The sequence below is a fragment of the Fukomys damarensis genome, unplaced genomic scaffold, assembly GCF_012274545.1.
Source record: "Fukomys damarensis isolate Sample0158 unplaced genomic scaffold, DMR_v1.0_HiC HiC_scaffold_4, whole genome shotgun sequence".
Classification (NCBI taxonomy): Eukaryota; Metazoa; Chordata; class Mammalia; order Rodentia; family Bathyergidae; genus Fukomys; species Fukomys damarensis.
In genome coordinates this window covers 57,036,646-57,056,584 of record NW_022900916.1, presented here as the reverse complement: position 1 = coordinate 57,056,584, position 19,939 = coordinate 57,036,646, and the positions used below count along the sequence as shown (strand labels likewise).

The 19,939-nt window shown below is 36.4% G+C and overlaps 1 protein-coding gene across 2 annotated transcripts in view; it reads left to right on the top strand.

Moving 5' to 3' along the window:
* Umad1 (UBAP1-MVB12-associated (UMA) domain containing 1) overlaps positions 1–19,939 on the top strand; it is a 213,321-nt gene that overhangs the window by 26,739 nt on the left and 166,643 nt on the right. For both annotated transcript variants that reach the window (XM_010632044.2, XM_010632043.2), the window contains exon 2: positions 4,830–4,932. In XM_010632044.2, coding sequence (XP_010630346.1) covers positions 4,851–4,932 — 82 coding nt within the window. In that variant the 5' untranslated portion in view covers positions 4,830–4,850. The remainder of the gene's footprint in view (positions 1–4,829; positions 4,933–19,939) is intronic.

Below are 19,939 nucleotides of genomic sequence, written 5' to 3'. Positions count from 1 at the left end.
TATTAGAATCTTATGCATTGTTGCAGATTATTCACACCAGGGAAACTATTCGGTATTTACACATGTGTGACTTATTTATTTCACTTAGGAGTATATCTTCAATATGTATCCATTTTCCTATGAATGAATCTATTTTCTCGTTCTTTATGGCTGAGTAATATTCCATTTTATAGAAAAACCACATCTTCTTTATCCAGTTTCCAATGGATGGGCAAATAGGCTGTTTCCAAGATTTAGCTATTACAAACTGTGCCGCTATAAACATGGGTGCACATACTTCTCTGTGATATGATTCTTTTAGTTCTCTTGGAAAGATACCCAGCAGAGGGATGGCTGGGTCAAATGGAACCTCCAGTCCAAGCTCTTTGAGGTATCTCCATATTGATTTCTATAGTGATTGCACCAGTCTGCACTCCCACCAATAATGGAGAAGGGTTCCTTTCTCCCCACATCCCGGCCAACATTTGTTATTGTGTGATTTCTTGATAGCAGCCATTCTTTGTGGGGTGATGTGGAATCTCAGTGTTGTTTTCATCTGCATCTCTCGAATGACCAGTGATGTGGAACATTTTTTCAAATATTTTCTTGCTGCTTTTACTTCTTTGTCTGAGAAATGTCTATTCATTTCAGATGCCCATTTTTGAATCAGGTCTTTATATTTGGGGGGGCTGATTGTTTTGAGTTCTTTATATATCCTTGATAATAGTCCTTTGTCTGAGGAACAGCTGGTAAAAATTTTTTCCCACGTTGTGGATTGTCTCTTAGTTCTGCTGATGGTTTCTTTTGAAGTACAGAAGCTTTTTAGTAAGATGAGATCCCAGTTGTTGATTCTATCTGCTAGTTCCCGTGCTACTTAGGATTTGTTCATAAAGTCTTTTCCTATACCAATGTCTTCCAGAGTTCTGCCTAACTTACCTTCCAGCAAGTTTAATGTTTCTGTTTTAATATTTAGATCTTTAATCCATTTGGATTTTAATTTAGTGCATGGCGAAAGATAAGGGTCTAATTTTAATTTGTGGCAGGTCAGCACTCTCTTTTTACTGCAGCAGAATCACTCACCATCCCCAAAGACAATAGCTCAAGCTGCCTCATTCAATCCTAGCATCAAGCTCAAAGCTCAGTATCTCAGGGGTCTTAGAAGAGACCCTTTATAATTCTCCCATTCACGAAAGGGAAGGGAGGTATACAGCAAGGTGCTTTGACTGCTGTTCTTCTACTCCTTTCTTTCTTTATTTCCTCCTTTCCTCCTCTTCTTTTATAGTATAGGGGATCAAACCCAGGCCCTGTGCATCATAGGCAAGTGCTCTACCACTGAGATACATCCTCAGCCTTTTAGAATTTCTTCTTTTTCCGGCACAACTGAGTACAACTGGGTACAACTGAGGTGGTCAGTAGGGAGTAGATCCTAGTTGGGGGCCAAGCAGTTTTCTCTGGTAGCTCATGTAGAAAATTGGAATTTAGTGGTTGTTTTAAATATTCAGTAATCATATGTGGTATGGTAAAAAATAGGAATGTTTAAATTTTTAAAATTCATCACAATAAAAGACATATTGATTGTTTTTAATTCTTTTGGAAAGGTACCCAGCAGAGGGATGGCTGGGAAAAATGGAACCTCTAGTCCCAGCTCTTTGAGGTATCTCCATATTGATTTCCATAGTGGTTGCACCAGTCTGCACTCCCACCAACAATGGAGAAGGGTTCCTTTCTCCATACAACCCCGCCAACATTTGTTATTGGTTGATTTCTTGATAGCAGCCATTCTTTGTAGGGTGAGGTGGAATCTCAGTGTTGTTTTCATCTGCATCTCTCAAATGACCAGTAATGTGGAACATTTTTTCATACATTCACTTGCTGCTTTTACTTCTTTGTCTGAGAAATGTCTGTTCATTTCAGATGCATTTTAGAATCCCATTTTAGAATTGGGTCTTTATATTTGGGGAGGGCTGATTGTTTTGAGTTCTTTATATATTCTAGATAGTAGTCCTTTGTCTGAGGAGCAGCTGATAAAAATTTTTTCCCACATTGTAGGTTGTCTTTTAGCTCTGTTGGTGGTTTCTTTTGCAGTGCAGAAGCTTTTTAATAAGATGAGATCCTAGTTGTTGATTCTTTCTTCTAGTTCCCGTGCTACTGAGGATTTGTTCATAAAATCTTTTCCTATGCCAAAGTCTTCAAGAGTTCTGCCTAATTTATCTTCCAGCAAGTTTAGTGTTTCTGTTTTAATATTGATTGTCATCAGTCTCCCTCAAAATACTCTCTTTTATTTCCAAAAGGCTTACATAGCATCATTTTTGCCACTTTCCAAGGCAGTTCTGGATATCTTCTTTTGTGCCTTTAGTTGTACTGTCTTGGCTGCCTTGATTTCCTGAATCAATTCAAAATGTTTACCTTTCATGGTCATTTTGACTTTGAGGAAGAGCCAGAAGTCACAAGGTGCCATCTCTGGTGAAGAAGGTGGATTCGGACACATTGTAATGACCTTACTAGCCTTTCTTTCTGTTCGATGGCATTTGGAAACAACATTCAAACTTTTTTTTCTTTTCTGTCAATATTGGGGATCAAATCCAGGGCTTCACTCATTTTAGGTAAGAGCTCTGCCACTGAGGTATATCCCTAACCCTCAACCTTATTTTTGATCACCCTTTATAAAGACGCTCACAAAAGAGGACTGCCAATTCTATTTCTCCAAGAGGCAAGAGTGATGGCATAAGTGTATTTGAATTGGTAGGGAATATTTTGACGTGGATTAATGAAAATGTGTCTTGTACTGTAATAAATTTTTAAAAAATGTAAACATTCACCTATATACTGTTCACCCCTTGTAGTCCTCTTTTAATCCAGTGGTATTCTTTACAGTGCAACTCAAAAAAGTTTTGTTGGTTTCTTAACTATTTGACTTCAGTTTCCGGTGTCAATAGCAAGACTTGCAATTTTTGCCAGACATAGTTCTTAAATTTCCATCCATTTTTCATCTTTTTTTTTTAACTTCAGTGCGTACTTCCTTCCCCATTTATTTGAGAATATCTTTGTTACCAAGCTTTAGTTAGAGATTTAACACCTTTATTCTCTTTCCTGAACCATTTCATCCCCCAAAAGAACATATTGTGTGCTGTGTTAGTCTGTGCTTCAGTTTTACTGTCAGGTCTGATGGCTGTACTTTTGATCCTTAAGTAAGGTTGAGTTTTTCATCAGCTGTTGGTCTTTCAGAGGCATTCTTAGTTTTATGTTTGTTTTGTGTTGAGAAATGGTTGCCTTGTCCCAATCTTATATATCTTTTTTTTTTTTTTTTTTTTTGTTTATTGGTCCATTTTAGGTATACAGTACAGTTACATTCATTGTTGGGATCTTGTACCTTTACATGACAAGTCTTGGTTCTCACTTTTTTCCCCTTGTCCCTGCCCTCCCTTCACCCAATCTTATATATCTTTTAATTTGAGCTCTTATATTAGTGCTTGCAACTCAACCAATTCTTTTCTGATTTTATATTTTTCTTCTGTGGGTTTTTCTTTATCTTATTCAGTTGCTTTTTTTTTTTCATTTGAGTTCTCATCTTTTTCTTTCGTATTTTCATCACATCTTGTTTTTTTACCAGTTTCATAGAAGCCCTGTATCCTTGTATTCTAAGGAAGGTGTCAAATGATTTTCAGACTTTTTCTTTTACCTCTGTCACCATATCCAGCAAACTCTTTCTTTGAGGATTTCACTGGATGTTCATTTTCTTTTGCTGGAATTTTTCTTTTCTTTTTTTTTGCATGACTTTTTTTTTCCTTTTTTTATTCTTTTTAAAAGTGAAATCTGCCAGTTATGTTTTCTGCTAACAAATGTTGGGATTAATACCTTGAGTCTACAGCTGAGGTCAGGATAGCATAGGCAAATCCAAGTACAATTCTTAGCTTTTGGATTAAATATTCTTTTGATTATTTTTGGTATAAATATATGAAAACTAAATATATATGATTATTTTGGGGCAGAATATATGAAAACTAAAATATGGAATGCTTACTACTATGAGGATTCTTCCTTTCCCTGCTTAACAGGGATTATCCTTAGAATATAGTGTGTCCTTCAGCACTCTCCAGTTTTCTTCCCAGTTTTCTAGAATTTTTTTACCTTGCTAGAATGTAAGTGGGAGACGTATAGGAGAATTTGTGTGTGTGTGTGTGCGTGTGTGCACATGTACATTTATGTACTGGAGTCAGTATATAATAATCTCAACACAACGGTCTCTACTGGTGGGGATTTAAAGTTAGCTGCAGTCTCTGAATCAGGAAACCCAGTAGTGGATTGTTTAAAGTGCCTTCTTTTTATATATGGCCTTAGTTTTATGAGGCATTAGCTAGTTATGGCATGACAAAAAATTGGGACAGGTTTTTGTGTTTGTTTTCCTTTTTTCAAACTAGTGTTTATTATTAGTAAGAACCTTCCAGATTGTGGTGTTAACTGTTGGTTTTAGTTTTACATGGAATGATTTCTTTAAAAATTATTTTCTGAATCTTCAGAGATAGAAGTTGCACTGTAGATTTCAAGGCATACAGGATGTTAGACTACAAGTTCATGTACCTTAATTTCTAGCATTGTCTTCTGATACCTTACAGAAGGCTCATGATTTTAAGTCTGACAATAAAATTCCTAAGAGTAATCATTGAGGTATCTTTTTTTCCCCTACACTGGGCCTCAAACTCAGGACCTTGTGTTTGCCAGGCAGGGATGGTGCCACTGAGCTATATCCCTGTCCCTCAATGAGGTATCTTTATGTTTGTGTTTTTACTAAGAGGCGTTAAGAGTTTTACAGTTTAATCTGAGTTTGACATAATATGGCATTTCTTTTCCAGATATCAACAGTGGCAGCAGCAATGTTTCACTTCTTCCGAAAGCCTCCAGAGTCTAAAAAGCCTTCAGTGTCAGAGATAGAAGCAGATGGATTCGTCCTCTTAGGTAAGCCTTTTTAAGAAACAAAATCATAACTAGATAAATTTTTTTAAATGACTTGATAATTACACGATTTTTAAATTATTTTTTACTAATTTCAGAATGAATTTATATATGTAATTTCAAATGAAATCTATAAAATAAAGAACTTCAATTGCTTAGAATATTGTCATCAAATCACATTCTTACATGTTAGTTTGTATTTCTAATTAAATTTGTAAAATTATACCTCATCTGATAGATTAGTAAATCTTAACTGTGGAAAACAGAGTTGTGAAGAATCCTTGATGAATTCAAGTTTGGTCTTATAAATAGTATTATGATTCCTAAAGTAGTATCTAAAATTAAGTTGGTCTTCCATTAAATATTTACTGATGTAAACTTTTAATTTAAATTTCTTAAACAGTGTCTTCTAATGTTTTTAAGAACTGCTTTATTATCCTGCCTTCTTTCTTTTTCTTTTCTTTTTTTTCTTTTTGGTATAGGGTTCAAACTCAGGACCAGCTAATGAGGCTTGTACAGTGCCACTGAGCTAAATCCCTGGTCTCAAGAACTACTTTCCTATTTTAACTGTTAAATATTTAAAAGAATATAAATCTAAAATTTATTTTTTATTTTAATTTTAAAGGTTTAAAAGATTATAAACCGATCTGCTAATTGTAAAGATTGTGGTGGCTTTAAAAATATTTATTTCAACCAAATACCTTGTACTCTTTTTTTTGGTACGGGGGATTGAACTCAGGACCTTACGCTTGCCAGGCAGTTGCTGTGCCACTGAGCTAAATCTCCAGCCTGCCCCTGTACTCTTCCTCAAGAGAATTCTGAAAAGTTAAATTACTTCTGTCATTGTATCTTCTTGCAAGGAAGAGATTCACAGCTTTTGTATGTTCTTCCCGTGATTTGTCTCACCAGACAGGATAATGCAGAGGAGCCAAGCTCAGTGTCCCCATCTTGTACTCATCCTCATACACTCTGGATCTTCTACTAAATTCCTGTTCCTTCTTTTAGAAGATTTGCATTAAGTCACACTGGTGTTCACTTCCTAAGATCTCCCTTTTCAGATACAGTGAACCCTTCCTTGACTTATGAATTCAGTCAGTTTCTGAGGGCTGGTTGTAAATCATTACAGCTGAGATCTGGATATTTACCTGGGTACATGCTGTAGATAACAAGAGGCAAATGAATCTTCCATTAACCTAATTAGTGCAAGTTTTTCCTATGTCAGGCTGGTCATAACTTGAGGTCCACTGTACTGATTTCTTACCTCACACTTCCCTTATCTTGGCCAAGTCAGCAAATGCTCTGTATCCCTCAAGAAGTTGGAGGTGGCTTTTTAGAATTTAATAGTGACCTTGAATTTACAGCTTCAGTTCTGTCACGCTTCCTGTCCCCTTACAGCCAGGGCTCCTCTGTATCTCTGACTTCCACACGTTCAGGAGAAGTAGGATTGGGCGGGTCTCTTCTTTGTCGGATCTCTTACAGAATCTAGTCTTGCAGAGAGGACACTTGGGTTTTTCCTCTTCCATTTTTTGACCATGATCTCTGGAAGACCAGAATAGCAGTTCTCATGGATAAACTATACTGTAGAATCTTCTATCCTTTTCACAGCCCAAAGTGCTGCTTTTTCTAAGATCTCCAATTTGAGGTGGCCTTGAGCAGATGTTCACTGCCTGCCTTACAGCTCCTGAGTAGAGGCCTGGTTTCCAGGGCCTCCTGCCTCAGTAGATGAAGTTGATCTGCTGTGGACTTCTTTTACTTTGCCAGGGAATAATTGTGGTTTAAGAAGTTGTCTTTAACATACAACTTCATACAGACTTCCAGATTTGCCATTTAATGAGGGAATTTCCAAGATTTAATTACTCTAACATGTTCTTGTACCAGCTGCTCTGTTTGATGTATTGACACTCTAATGGTCTATTTTTCCAGAAATTCACATGCTGTATTTTGAGGGAGTTTGCCCAGGACCATTTGTACTGAGCAGGACTGGTATTGTATTCACACTGTATGTCTAGCAGTTGGATGGTTATGTGAGGAGTCTGCTTCCACTGTAGTTCCAGGAGAACAGTTTGATTTGTAGTGTAGCTCGAGCTACACTTTGAAATGATCCTAACAAGACAGGTTTTCCTGGTGACCACTGAGACTCCTATTCCCTCAGCCGCTGTGTCTGCCGATGCTTCTCTTGCTGGTCCTATTTTTCTCCCCAAGTAGAAAGCTTCACCCCTCACCATTTTTCATGAAAAATCCTTGAGCATCTCATGTTTTGTGGACTTAGTTAAGTCTCCTGAAGTTTTCCTGGTGTCGTTCTGATCATCTCTGGACTCCCATTTCCTCCGACTTTTTGCATTAGTCACACCAGGAGGATATCGGAGGCTGTGCAGTGAAGTGTTGATGAGAGCGGTGACCATGGATCTGGACCTCTTGAGCTGACAGCCTCACTTCATAATGTGCTAGAGTTTTTGCTGTTTAACTTAAGTTGAGGGCATATGGTGTGCATTTTTTAGTTAGTTAAAAATCCTTCAACAGTTAAGGATTTGAATTGACTGATTAAAGTCCTGACAGATGATTAGGAATATGGTTATTTGTCTTTTAAAAATTGTATGGTAAGCTCTTTTTTTGAAAAGTTGCCCTTTTTATCACCTGATTGTATAATGACCTACACACTATCTATCTTAGTCTCAGAGGACACCGTGAAAATATTTTGGAAATGTCAAGCAGATTGAATGAATATGAAATACATATGAAATACTTTTAAGACTTACATTATTAACATAATACCATACTTGCACACATATATATTGGCTTGCATATATCCACATAATTTTTCAGGCCTAGAGTGCAATAAATATATTACCAGAAAATCACTATATGATTGGTTTTGTGTGTTTATTGTCTTTTAAATGTTACAACAAAATAAAGACTTAAAAATTTAGTTTTATTTGTAGCAACAACTTCTTACTGTAACAAATTCTGTAGAGTCCACACCGATAAGAAATGTTGAAGTTGTTGTATTATCCCATGTGGCCTTTATAACTTATTTCTAAAAAGGTTGTAGTAATTATGTTGAAGCTGTACATAATCTTTGTTCTACAAATACTTTGTCCCTTAGGCCAGTGTTCCTGCTTAACACTAATAGGTTTATAGATCACAATTATTAGGTGGCATTGCTGAGTTGATAAAGTTGATATATGATGACTTGAAATTCAAGCTACAGGTAGAACCTGGGTGGTTTTCTTGGTAATGTGAATATCAGAGCTGTTTATATGCAATTAGCTCATGTTTGGATGGAAAGCCTTTCTTCCTGTTTAGATTTTTAAAGCTTCTAGCCTTTGTAAAATGTCTTGGTGTGCTGAATATGAACAGAGAGGGAGGGTGACCTGGCAGAAAAACATCCTTTCCCTTGTAACCAGTTTCTGTTCACTTAAGAAGGTAATAGCTGTTCGCTCATTCAGTAATGAAGTTTAAGTAATCCTCCAGGGTGTTCATTTTACACAAAAACAAATTGCAGTTTTCATTTACATCACTGGGTGGCGATTTTTCATAGTGTTACGCTACTATTTAAAAACCCAGCAAGCACAACACTATTTGTAATTACCAGCATTTTCTTCTGTTATGACATGTTTAATTGTACTTTTAACACATTATCTTTAAGTTGACTGCAAATTTACTAGCGCAGTGTGGAACCTCATAGTTATTTTAAATTAAGAAAGGATATTGCCTAGAAGTTGGCATATAATTCCTTCCAAAACCAAATCAAAGACATAAATTATTATTTTATAGTAAAAATAACAAAATCATAGGATATGAAATGAAAAGGATAATTTAGATTCTTGTTACTGAATTCACTAACACTGTTGAGCAAATATTGAATTGAAGTATGGAGCAGTTAGAACGAAATTGGGCAAGCGCTGTTGGGGAGATGAAAGGAACTGGGTTAATGTGCAACTGAAGTTCATCGTGTTTGTCAGCATGTGCAGGTGCTGCATAAGTAGGGCACAAGAACATTTAGTGTTCATTAAGTTGTAAAACTCATTGAATTTAGAATCAGTTTAGTAATTTACAGCAGTTCATGTTTCATCTTTTAAGTATTGACATTGAAACATGTAATTTTGTCTCACTTCTGTTTTCAAATTTAAATGATAAATCAGATTTTGTGAAGTAGTGTATTATTTTTAAGACTTTGGAAAGTAGTGTGTTATTTTTAAGGTTACATTCCTCATTCTGAGAATTGAAAAATATAGACGTATTTCAGTTAAACTATCACATTTTTATTTAGAACTTTTGAAGGTAATTTCTTCATCTCTGTGTTATTTGTTTTATTTAAAAGTGAAAACTCCTGGGGATTTAGCTCAGTTGTTCTGCTGCCTGCTTTGCAAGCACAAGGTCCCAAGTTTGATCCCTGCTATTAAAAAAAAAAAAAAAAAAAAAAGTGAAAACTTAAACTAGGAATAGAAGTCCTGTTTGACCCAGGATCCCTCTTCTGGGTATCTTTCCACAAGAATTTAAAGAATCATACCACAGTGATATATGCACACCTATGTTTATAGCGGCACAGTTTGTAATAGCTAAAACTTGGAAGCAGCCCACTTGCCCATCAACTGGAGACTGGATAAAGAAGATGTGGTTTTTCTATAAAATGGAATACTACTCAGCCATAAAGAATGAGAAACTAGTGACATAGCTAAATGGATGCACACTGAGCTCATATGCTTAAGTGAAAGTAATAGGACACGTGTAAGTACCGAATAGTTTCTTTGGTGTGAAAAACTAAAAGTGTAAATAAGGTTCAAATTGTATAATTGATAATGTGAAATAGGAAAAAAAGGTCTAAAGGAATAGGGCAAGTGGGAAGAGTAGGGGAGGGGAAAGAAGGGAAAAGAAAAAATAGGAGAAAAGGAAAAATGGAAACAAAGTCTTTGTAAATAGGAAAGGATGGAGGAGGTGAAGGGAGTGGGAAAAAAATAAGAACCAAGATACATCATATAAAGGTACAAGATCCCAATGATGAATGTAACTGTACTGTATACCTAAAATATACCAATAAACTTAATGAAAAACAAAAAGTGAAAACTTGACTGTATATAATGAGAATTTACTGCACAAGGAATGAGGGTAAGTCTTTTTGATTTTTGTTGGCAGCTAATGACTAAAACAACAAAAACTAAATAGGTTTTCAACATGTGGTTCCTATTGTTATTCCTGTTCCTATAAAATGAAAGTATCATATCTTCAGAAAAAGAAATAAAGTGTTTATTGACTAGAAAAGTAATTTGTCCTTTTACTAGCTCCTTTCCCATGTACTGTGATACCTAGGAAAAACTTAAATACATTAAACTCAGTGATCTTGGCATTTTTACTCTTGACCTTTAAATTCTAAAGCAACTGTGCCAGGATTTTTCAGTTAACTTCATTATGCAGTAACAGTGCTTATTTTCCCATTAAGAAATTTGGAGTTGTGTGTTTATAGAAGTAGCAGATTTTTTTCCATTCACTGTTACCTAGTTCTGTTCTACCAGTTAGTCTTGCAGCATTTCAGTTTCCCAGAGCTTAGCAGTGCTGGCCCTGTTTGGATGTACTCTCCTGCTTCATCTAGAATGGACAGAGAGGAGCTTTACGCTGCAGGAGAGAGGTGCTAGCTCTACAGAGAGGCAGAGCTGAGGCGTCTGTTTTGTACCATTAATGATTAATTTCAGGAGGGTCATTCATTCTCTCTGGGGCCCAGTGTACTTCCTTGAATCAAATGTAAATTAGAGTTCTCTCTCCCGAAGTCTGGTTCTAACCCTTCTATGGATTAGGGGGCACTTTGAAAATAGCCTGGTCCGAGGACCTATCTCTAGTTTCTGATTAGATGGGCCTGGCTGATACCCCCCACACACACCTATTTCAGTTTCCTAGAGGATTCTAGAGTCCAAGCAGTGCTGAATAGTTCATGCTCTGTAATTTAGTAGTTCTATTCTATCAAATGATATGTTAAGACACTTTGAAAAAGACCTCATAAAATATGAAGTTACAGTTTCTCTTCCACTTTAGTCATAAATAAGCAAATAAAACTATGAAATTTTGGGGTAAAAACACTTCCTCTGGTACATTATATTGGTAAAGAGCAGAAAGCTTCACAATTTTAAGAAATGAAATCTATTTCTACATTTAATACATTTGGAAACAGTCTTTTTAAATTAATGTATCAATTGGGAAGCATTTTAAAAAATTGTACAAATATGAATGCCAAATGGCCTATGATTCTTTTCGTATTTCATCATAATATACACAGATTTAGATGAAATTATTTGACAGATGAACATCTATAAAATTTTGAAAGCAACATCTAAGCTCTTTCATACTTTTCATATAGTAACTGGGAGAATTGACTGGTTTTAGTATGGTACTAGTTCCTTTGGGTCAGTTATTCAGTACAGTGTCAGTAGGGAAAAATTTTTAAAGTATGCACACCATATTATATAGATGGAGTTTTCTCAAGTATTTCCTTACAGGCCTTCCTAATGGTATAATGACTACATATAAGACTGTTTAACTGAAAAATCTGTGATAAATAGCTGCTATGTTTGTACTGAAAGTTGTTTTCAGTCTGTCAAGGAAATGAGACTCTGAGTAAAATGTACAAGTATGAATATGGCACCAAAATATTTCAGGTTTGGAAGACTTAAATGTCTTCCTGGTATCTGATAACACAGTTGGCCCTCTGTATCTATAGCTTCAAGCTGCTGTGTATCAAAAATATTAACAGAAAAACTGTATCTGTACTGAACTTGTACAGACCTTTTCTTTCTGTCATTCCCTAAACAGTACAGTATAACAGCTATGTATATGGCATTTACATTTTATTGGTATTACAAATAATCTAGAGATGATTTAAAGTATATGGGAGGATGTGTGTAGATTACAGTATATGCAAATTTGAACCATTTTATATGAGGATTTGAACATTTTAGGATACTTTTTTGGAGGTCTTGGAACCAACTGCCTATGGATAGCATGGAATGGCTGCACTACATCATTTTTTATTTTTAAGTGGTTGCCTTACTAGGTGTCTGTTTTTTCTAATTGTGTGAGACTGAAGCATATGAACAGCAAAATTATGAGGATTACATGTTAATCTTTACAAATGTGAACTTCTAAAAAGCTTGTGTCTTTTTTCCTTCATTGCATTATTGGAGAATTATTGTATTACCTTAGAGGTGTGTTATAGAAAAGCATGGTAAATTAGTGTGTTATCATTTTTCCTTATTGTAGTAATCATTAAATGAAAATTCCTGAGTACTGTCTCTGCCTCAGGCAGGATGTGCTAATCAACACCTAGTGAACTATTATTTTGTCATCTGCAGATAAAATAAATCCAAACCAGTGTGAATACTTGACTGGAAAGCATAACATTTTTATTGTATTTAAGTTCTGTTATTTCCTCTTATTCACCATTTCAGCTTTGTTTTTCTTACGTATGAAATGTGATACATACATACTCATGTTTATAACAGCACAACTCATACATAATAGCTAAATCTTGGAAGCAGCCTATGTGTCCTTCAATAGGTGAATGGATAAAGAAAATGTGTGTATATGTGTGTGTATGTTTGTGCACACACACAATGGAGCATATATGTATAATATGGAGTGTGTGTGTATATATTGAAAATGTGTGTATATGTGTGTGTATGTTTGTGCACACACACAATGGAGCATATATGTATAATATGGAGTGTGTGTGTGTATATATATATATATATATATATGTATATAGATAGATAGAGAGAGAGTATATATACACACATAATGGAGTACTACTCAACCTTAAAGAAGAAAAAGTTGAGTCATTCATAGGAAAGTGGATGCACTTTGAGACTATAATACTAAATGAAGTAAATGTGCAACTCATAATAGCTAAATTTTGGAAGCAGCTCACATGCCCATCAATAGGTGAATAGATAAAGCAAATGCAGCATATGCACACAATGGAGTAGTGCTCAGCCACAAAGAAGGAAAAACTGAGCCATTCAGAGGAAAATAGATGCACCTTGAATGCTAAGTGAAGCACATCAGACACAGAAGGTTGAATATCACATGGTTTCTTTTACATGAGAAATCCAAAGTATAAGTCATTTAGAGCAAAATAAAAGATAGGGAGGTAGACTTTATGGTGAAGGGAAGGGGGTTTGGAGTTGGGGCAGATGGGAGAATAAAGAAAGGAAGGAGAAGGAAAAAGTATGAATGTGTGATATGGTGTCTGTACTAATTCCCCACGGTGGATGTGTTTCTTATATATTACAAACATACTTACTTTGAAAAAGGAAAGAGAAAAAATTCAAGTAAGCTGAAACAATGTAAAAAAGGAAGTGTTAATAGTGTCATGGTGTCCTCATCAAATTGTTGGAGGATGAAACGAAGGGAAACTATATATAGTGGGTTTCTACATTGGCAAGAGTGACCGCAGAGAAGTTTTAATTCACTTGCTAGTTCTGATCAGTTCAGTGACTTGGGCACATGATTCTGAAGTGGCCAGAAAATACTTAGCTGGAAAGTATATTGTGATTGTTGAGGATGTAGGTGGTGTGTGGAAGAGTTGCAATGCGTGCCCTACCAGTGGCACGTGTAGCACTTTGTTTCTTGATGGAATAGCACAGATAGGGTAATTTATTGGTTCATAGTTCTGGTAGCTGTGGAATCAGTGTTTGAAGGGCTAGCATCTGACACAGGCCTTCTTACATGATCCCATGGTGGAAGGGCAGAGAGGGCAAGAGAAATGGCAAGAAGGGGGCAAATTCTCCCTTTTTTAGGGAACCCACTCTCTCAGTAATGAACCCATTCTTACAACAGTGGCATCCGTGAGGGCAGAACCTCAGTGGTTTAATCCCTTCCCTCCTTGTACTTCTGTTCTGATGGCAATTAAATTTCAACATAAGCTTGGGGAGGAGCAGACATTTCCTGATCCTAGACTGGAAGGGCCACTCTAAGCTTGTTTGATCAGTACATCAGAAATTTTATCCAAACCCACTGAAAGCTGAAGTGTTTAAAGTTCAAGAATCAGCTTGTGGAACATTCTAAAGAACTGAGAATTGCTGGCAAACTCTGCTTATCAGTTAAATTAGTAAAGGATTCATTTTATACAGCTGATATTTTCATCAAGAATGGCATGTATTTTATGGCGCACACCCACATTCGTCATACTGTTAATGATGTGTTAAATACTCTCTATTAGTGACTTAAAGAAATCATTGTTCTGAAAAATGTTGGCATTCTAAGTCAAATAGCTCAACTCTAAACTTGTGGAATGACTTATTTTTATTTCTGGCATTTATCATTTCCTGATGCACCAGCTAAAAATGTGCTTGGCAGCACCAAAGGAAAACTGTAACCCTTAAAATAGTTTGCTGATGGTTTGCTTGAAGGAGTTCAGACCGATGATAAGCAGCCATTGTCCTTGCTGTTATTTCTGGATTGGGGTTCTTAACGCAGTGATTTTGGGGAGCTAAACAGAGTTGTCTGGAAACCTCCTGAAATTATATGCAGACTTTTCAGTATGTGTCACTCGGGGAAGAAGAGTCTCTGTGTTACATCACATTCTCAGAGATCTGTGACTCTACAGAAGTTAAGAACTGCTTTCCCAGATGCTGTACTGCTTTACTAGCCACCGTGTGGTGGTATTATGTTAGACACCTCTCTGCTACTATCATAACCACCCGAGATGATCCACTTATACAGAGAAAAGATTTATTTGGGCTCACAGCTTTGCAGGTCTTCCCTTTGTTTCTCCATGATCCTGTGGTGGGCAGCACATTGTGGCAGGAATGCATGGTGGAGAACACTGCCCACCTCGTGTGGTGAGTAAAAGCGATGAAGAGGTTTGGGTCCCCGTTCCTTTCAAGGTCACAAACCCAGTTACCTGAAGGCTTCTCACAAGGCCCAGTGTTTTAGAGGCTCCACTGCCTCCCATTGGTACTACGTGGCTACCAAGCCTTGATGTGCAGGCGTTGGGGACACGTAAGAAGTAGGTTCCCTGTCAGGTTTCCCATATTCTCCCACATGTGTGATTCTTAGGAATGTATTACTGATGTTAAGCAGAAGGTTATTCTGCTAATCTGGGCCAGGTATTTTTTAAGCCAGTGGTGCTGTTAACGATAATGTAGTCTCAGATTAACATCTCATCTGTATCTCTCACATATCTTCATTTGTTGCATATTTAGAAATGTACCATTTAAAAAAATCTCGAGGCAATAATGAAATCATTATTATTGTTATTTTTTAATATACTGGGGATTGAATTTGGGATCTTGTGCTTGCGAGGCAGGCAGCAGAACCACTGAGCTAAATCCCTGGCCTATCATCTTTTTGAAAAATATAGAAATTTGGAAGAAAAATTGAAGTTTGTACAGTTCTATTTATCACCCACATAGTTCTAAGGTCATTTTTAAACTTTTAAACCAATCACATATATTTTTACTTGACTTGCACTGTAATTATTCTTGGTATGCTACAATTTAAGGAAGATTTTTGTTTTTGTTTTTGTTTTGTTTTTTTGAGACAGGGTCTCAGTATGTAGTTGAGGCTGACCTGGAACTCACTATGTAGCCCAGGTTGATCTCGAACTCACAGTGATCCTGCTGTCTCAGCCTCCAAGTGCTGGGATTACAGGCATGCACCACCACACCCGGCTTAAGGAAGAGTTTTTACAAGTGTTGATACACTATGAATTTCATTTAAAAATACCTTTTCACAATAAATTGAGCTACAATTTATAGCTTTTTGCCATTAAAAGGTCAGGGTGAGGAGGTGTGTGATTTTTAAGGCTAAAAGATCTTATAGATAATTTTAAACAGCATCACATATAAACATTTCTGTTTGATAGTTACATATTTAGAATACTTTAAAGAATGTAAATTGCTGTGGAGAGAAAGGAAATATATAGTATAGAACTATTTTATGAAAATTGCTAAATATGGTATGGGACAATTATAGTGAAAGCATTTCCTTCACAGTGAAATACAAATGCCTTTCTAGCCTGTAGGCATCTTTTTATTGCTAAGGTTGGGTTAAATATATCACCGTAGAAATTCAGTTATGATTTTTACCTGTTATGAAAATATGCTAATGCAACCAAATATATTTTATTATTCTTGGTTAAGATATATTTAAACATTTTCCATCCCCCAAAGGAATGTAATTTCTTTTACCTTCTTTCAAGTCTTCAAGGTTACAGGACCTTGAAGCACATAGAGCTCAGCATGGTACAAACATATATTTCTCAAGCTCTGCTCTCTGTGCACTTTCCTGGAATTGAGCAGAGGTGTTACGCTGTTAAAACTGAGTAAAAATGGGCTTCTCACAGTCTGTAGGGAAAAGAGTCTGATGGCATCACAGAGTTTTTGTTCTGAAAATTTCCTATAATTCTAGACAGAGCTAACAGTAACTTTATAAGTGTGTATTAGAAATAAGATACAATCAATATGGTGCACGTGGTTTTTCAAGGAAAAAACTTGAACACAGCCAATAATATCTTTCATAGGTATCTTTGTTAGGTATTTATAGTCATAGTCATGATTTTATATTTATAACCTAATATTAATAGCAATTTAAACAGCTTAACTAAATCCTAATTTCATCTAAATGACGGTTTGTAAGATAGAATTTGACATACTAGTATTTCATAATGTTCTGAAAAGGGCATTTTGGTTTCTAGCTATCTCATAATATTTGTTGTGTGAAGAGATATTGTGAAGGAGAAAATGAGAATTCTGCTGTTTATTTTCTTTCTCAATTTAGGTACTTCATATCACTTTACTGCCTTACCCAGTGAATGAGGGAATAATTGGATTTTTATATCTGAAGATTTTTTATAATAGCTTTATATTTTACTGATACCATTTTTTATTGTTGTTTTATGTATTTAACAGACTGACAAATTCGTCAATTTGTTCTAATCTCTCTTAGAATACCTTGATGGTACTGAAGTGTTTTCTGATACATTGAGTTCTTTTTACAGTCCACTGGCTGCCAAACAAAAGGCAGGGTGAAGACATTTCAGTTAAAATTTTATCTGGCTAGTAGTCTCAATTTATCCTTGGTTAATCTGTTACTAAATCTTTCATAAAAATATGGGAGGAAATTTTTATAACCAATGCTAAAATTGAATGGTAACAGACTGCTTAAGGCAGGGATCTGGGGTAGAGTTAGACTGAGAAAAAAGGAAAGAAAAGAAAACAAACAAAGCTAAAGCTTCTCTACAAGGTACAGCATGGTGAGATCCACATCCTTAAAACATGCATCTTGGCAGCCTTCCTTTTCTACCTCTGGGCTTCTGTTGAGAAGGAAGTAGAGCACTTTGTTCCCTATTCCTGCATTTCCTTCACATACATCACCATCTGCTGTGGTTTCAGTGAATTTTCCGAAGTTCCTTTGTTGGAAACTCAATCCTCAAAGCAATGGTGTCAAAAAGTGGGGCCTTTAAGTGGTGATGAGGTCACAAGGGCTCTGCCCTCCCTCACGATGGATGCTCTTGTTGTTGAGGATAAGTCATCACAGGAGAGTAGTTACCCTAAAGGATCTGTTTTGGTCTGGTCGTAGTCTGTCCCCTGGAGGTTTCTGGGCTGGCAGCTTGGTCCCAGTGTAATGGTACTGAAAGGTTGTGGAACTCTTAAGAGGTGTGGCCTGGTGGGAGGTGATTAGGTGATTGAAAACAGCACACTCAGATAGGATGGATTTTTATTTCTCAGGAGAGAGTTCTTGCTCTGGCATTATTAGGTTGGTTACTGCAAGAATGACTTGTAATAAAGCAAATTCTGCTTCCCCTGGTCTTATGTGCTTCATCTCTTGTTATATGACTTCTCTCTCTCCCACACACTCACCGTAATATCCTTTGTCATACTGTGACAGCCAGGAGGCCCTCATGAGAGCCGAAAAAGATCAGGCAGCCTGACCTTGGAGCTTCAACTTCTAAAACTGCAAGCTAAATAAATTCTTTTCTTTGCAAAGTATCCATATTCAAGTGTTTTGTTATAGTGTTACAACATGGATCAAGGTACTGTTTAAAAGGATAAATGCTGGGATAACACAGCAAGAAGGTCCTCACTAAATGGCCAGCCCTCCCTGATCTGGGACTTCTCAGCCTCTAAAACTGTAAATAATGAGCTTCTGTTCTTTATAAATTACCCAGCCTCAAGTATTTATTTATCATAGCAAGAGAAAATGGACTGATTCATCTTTCCTCTAGAAAGCAGCTGGTCAGCAGGTAGAGGAGCTAGGGGTGGTGATGGAGGTAAATGGAGAGGTAAGTGTAGTCTCCTACAGTCAATTAATGTGGGCAAGAAGAGCGAGAAAATTGGTGCTGATAACAGTGATGATGAGAAATATATATATTGTCTTGTATTCTGAGGGAGTAGATGGTAAAAATAAGTAGAGAAGACATTGCAAGAGAGAATAGCTACACTGAGCAAAAGCCAAGGAAAAACAGGCAAATGGATTGAATGCTGTGTGTAGTCATCTGCTTCCAGCTGGTGGGGATTTATATTTGTACTGTCTTTGTGTAAAGCAATTTGGCAGTACATACTAGAAGCTTTAACAAAGAAGGTTGCCTTTGCCTCAGAAATTCTACTTTTAGTACTTTATCCTCAAAACATAAACAAATACAGCTTATAAGAGGCTATGCTTAATACAAACCTTTTTGTTATGTATATTTTATATACATAAAATACCTCTGAAAGAAAAAAACCGACTTATATACCTACATATTACTTATATAGTCAGGTGGTTTGTGTTCTGTAGTGAATATGTATCATTTGTATAACCCTAAAGTTAGAGGAAGCCCCAAATAGATGTCCCTGAATCCTTGATTCTCTCTTGGAAGCTGCACTTCTTCCAAAAGAGTAAGAGTATTAGAGGATCACAATCTGGAAAGATATCCCTTGTTCCTGGATAGGCAGAACCATTATTATCAAAATAGCTGTCCTTCCAAAATTGATAGACAAATTTAATCAATCCTGATGAAAATACCAATGGCATTTCTCACAGATCTACAGAAAAAGTCCTAAAATTAATATGGAACAAGAAGAGTCCTAGAAGAGCAAAAGCAATCCTAGGTAAGAAAAGCAAAGCAGGTGGCATCACAAGCTCAGACTTGAAGTAACACTGTTAAAGCCAGGGTGATTAAAACAGCACAGTACTGGCATAAGAACAGGCATGTGGCTCAGTGGAACAGAATAGAAGAAACAGAAGCAACCCTGCCATATACAGCTGTTTGATCTTTGACAAAGGAGTCAAAAATATACACTGGAAGAAAGATAGCCTCTTTATTAAATGGTGCTGGGAAAATTGGATATCTGCAGGCAGAAGATTGACTCTATACCCACATTCCATGTACTAAAGTAAAATCCAAATGGATCAAAGATCTAAATGTTAAAATAGAAATAATATACAGGAGGATAAAATAAGTACAACTTTTTCTTTTGTTTTCTTTTTTTGGGGGGCACTGGGGATCGAACTCGGGACCTTGTGCTTGCAAAGCAGGTGGTGGAACCACTGAGCTAAATCCCTGGCCCTTGGTACAACTCTTGAAGACATAGGAAGGCAAGAACTTTTTTAATAGAACCCTAATGGCACAAGAAATAATACTGAGAATCAACAAATGGGATTGTATCATATTAAAAAGCTTCTGTACTACAAAGCAAACAACCAACAAAGTTATAGACAGCCTACAGAACGGGAAACAATTTTTGCTAACTAATCCTTAAATATAAAGGATGAAAAATATTAGACTCCCTCAAATAAGACCCAGTCAAAAAATGAGCAAATGAAACGAATAGACACTCCACAGAAGTAATACAAATGGCCAATAAGTGGTTGAAAACATGTTCAGCATCACTGACTATTAGAGAGATGCAAATTAAAACAACCGCTGAGATTCTGTCCTACTCCAGGAAGAACGTCTATAAGCAAAAATATAACAACAAGCTGGGCGTGCTGATGCATACCTGTAATCCCAGCACTTGGGAGGCTGAGGCAAGGATCACTC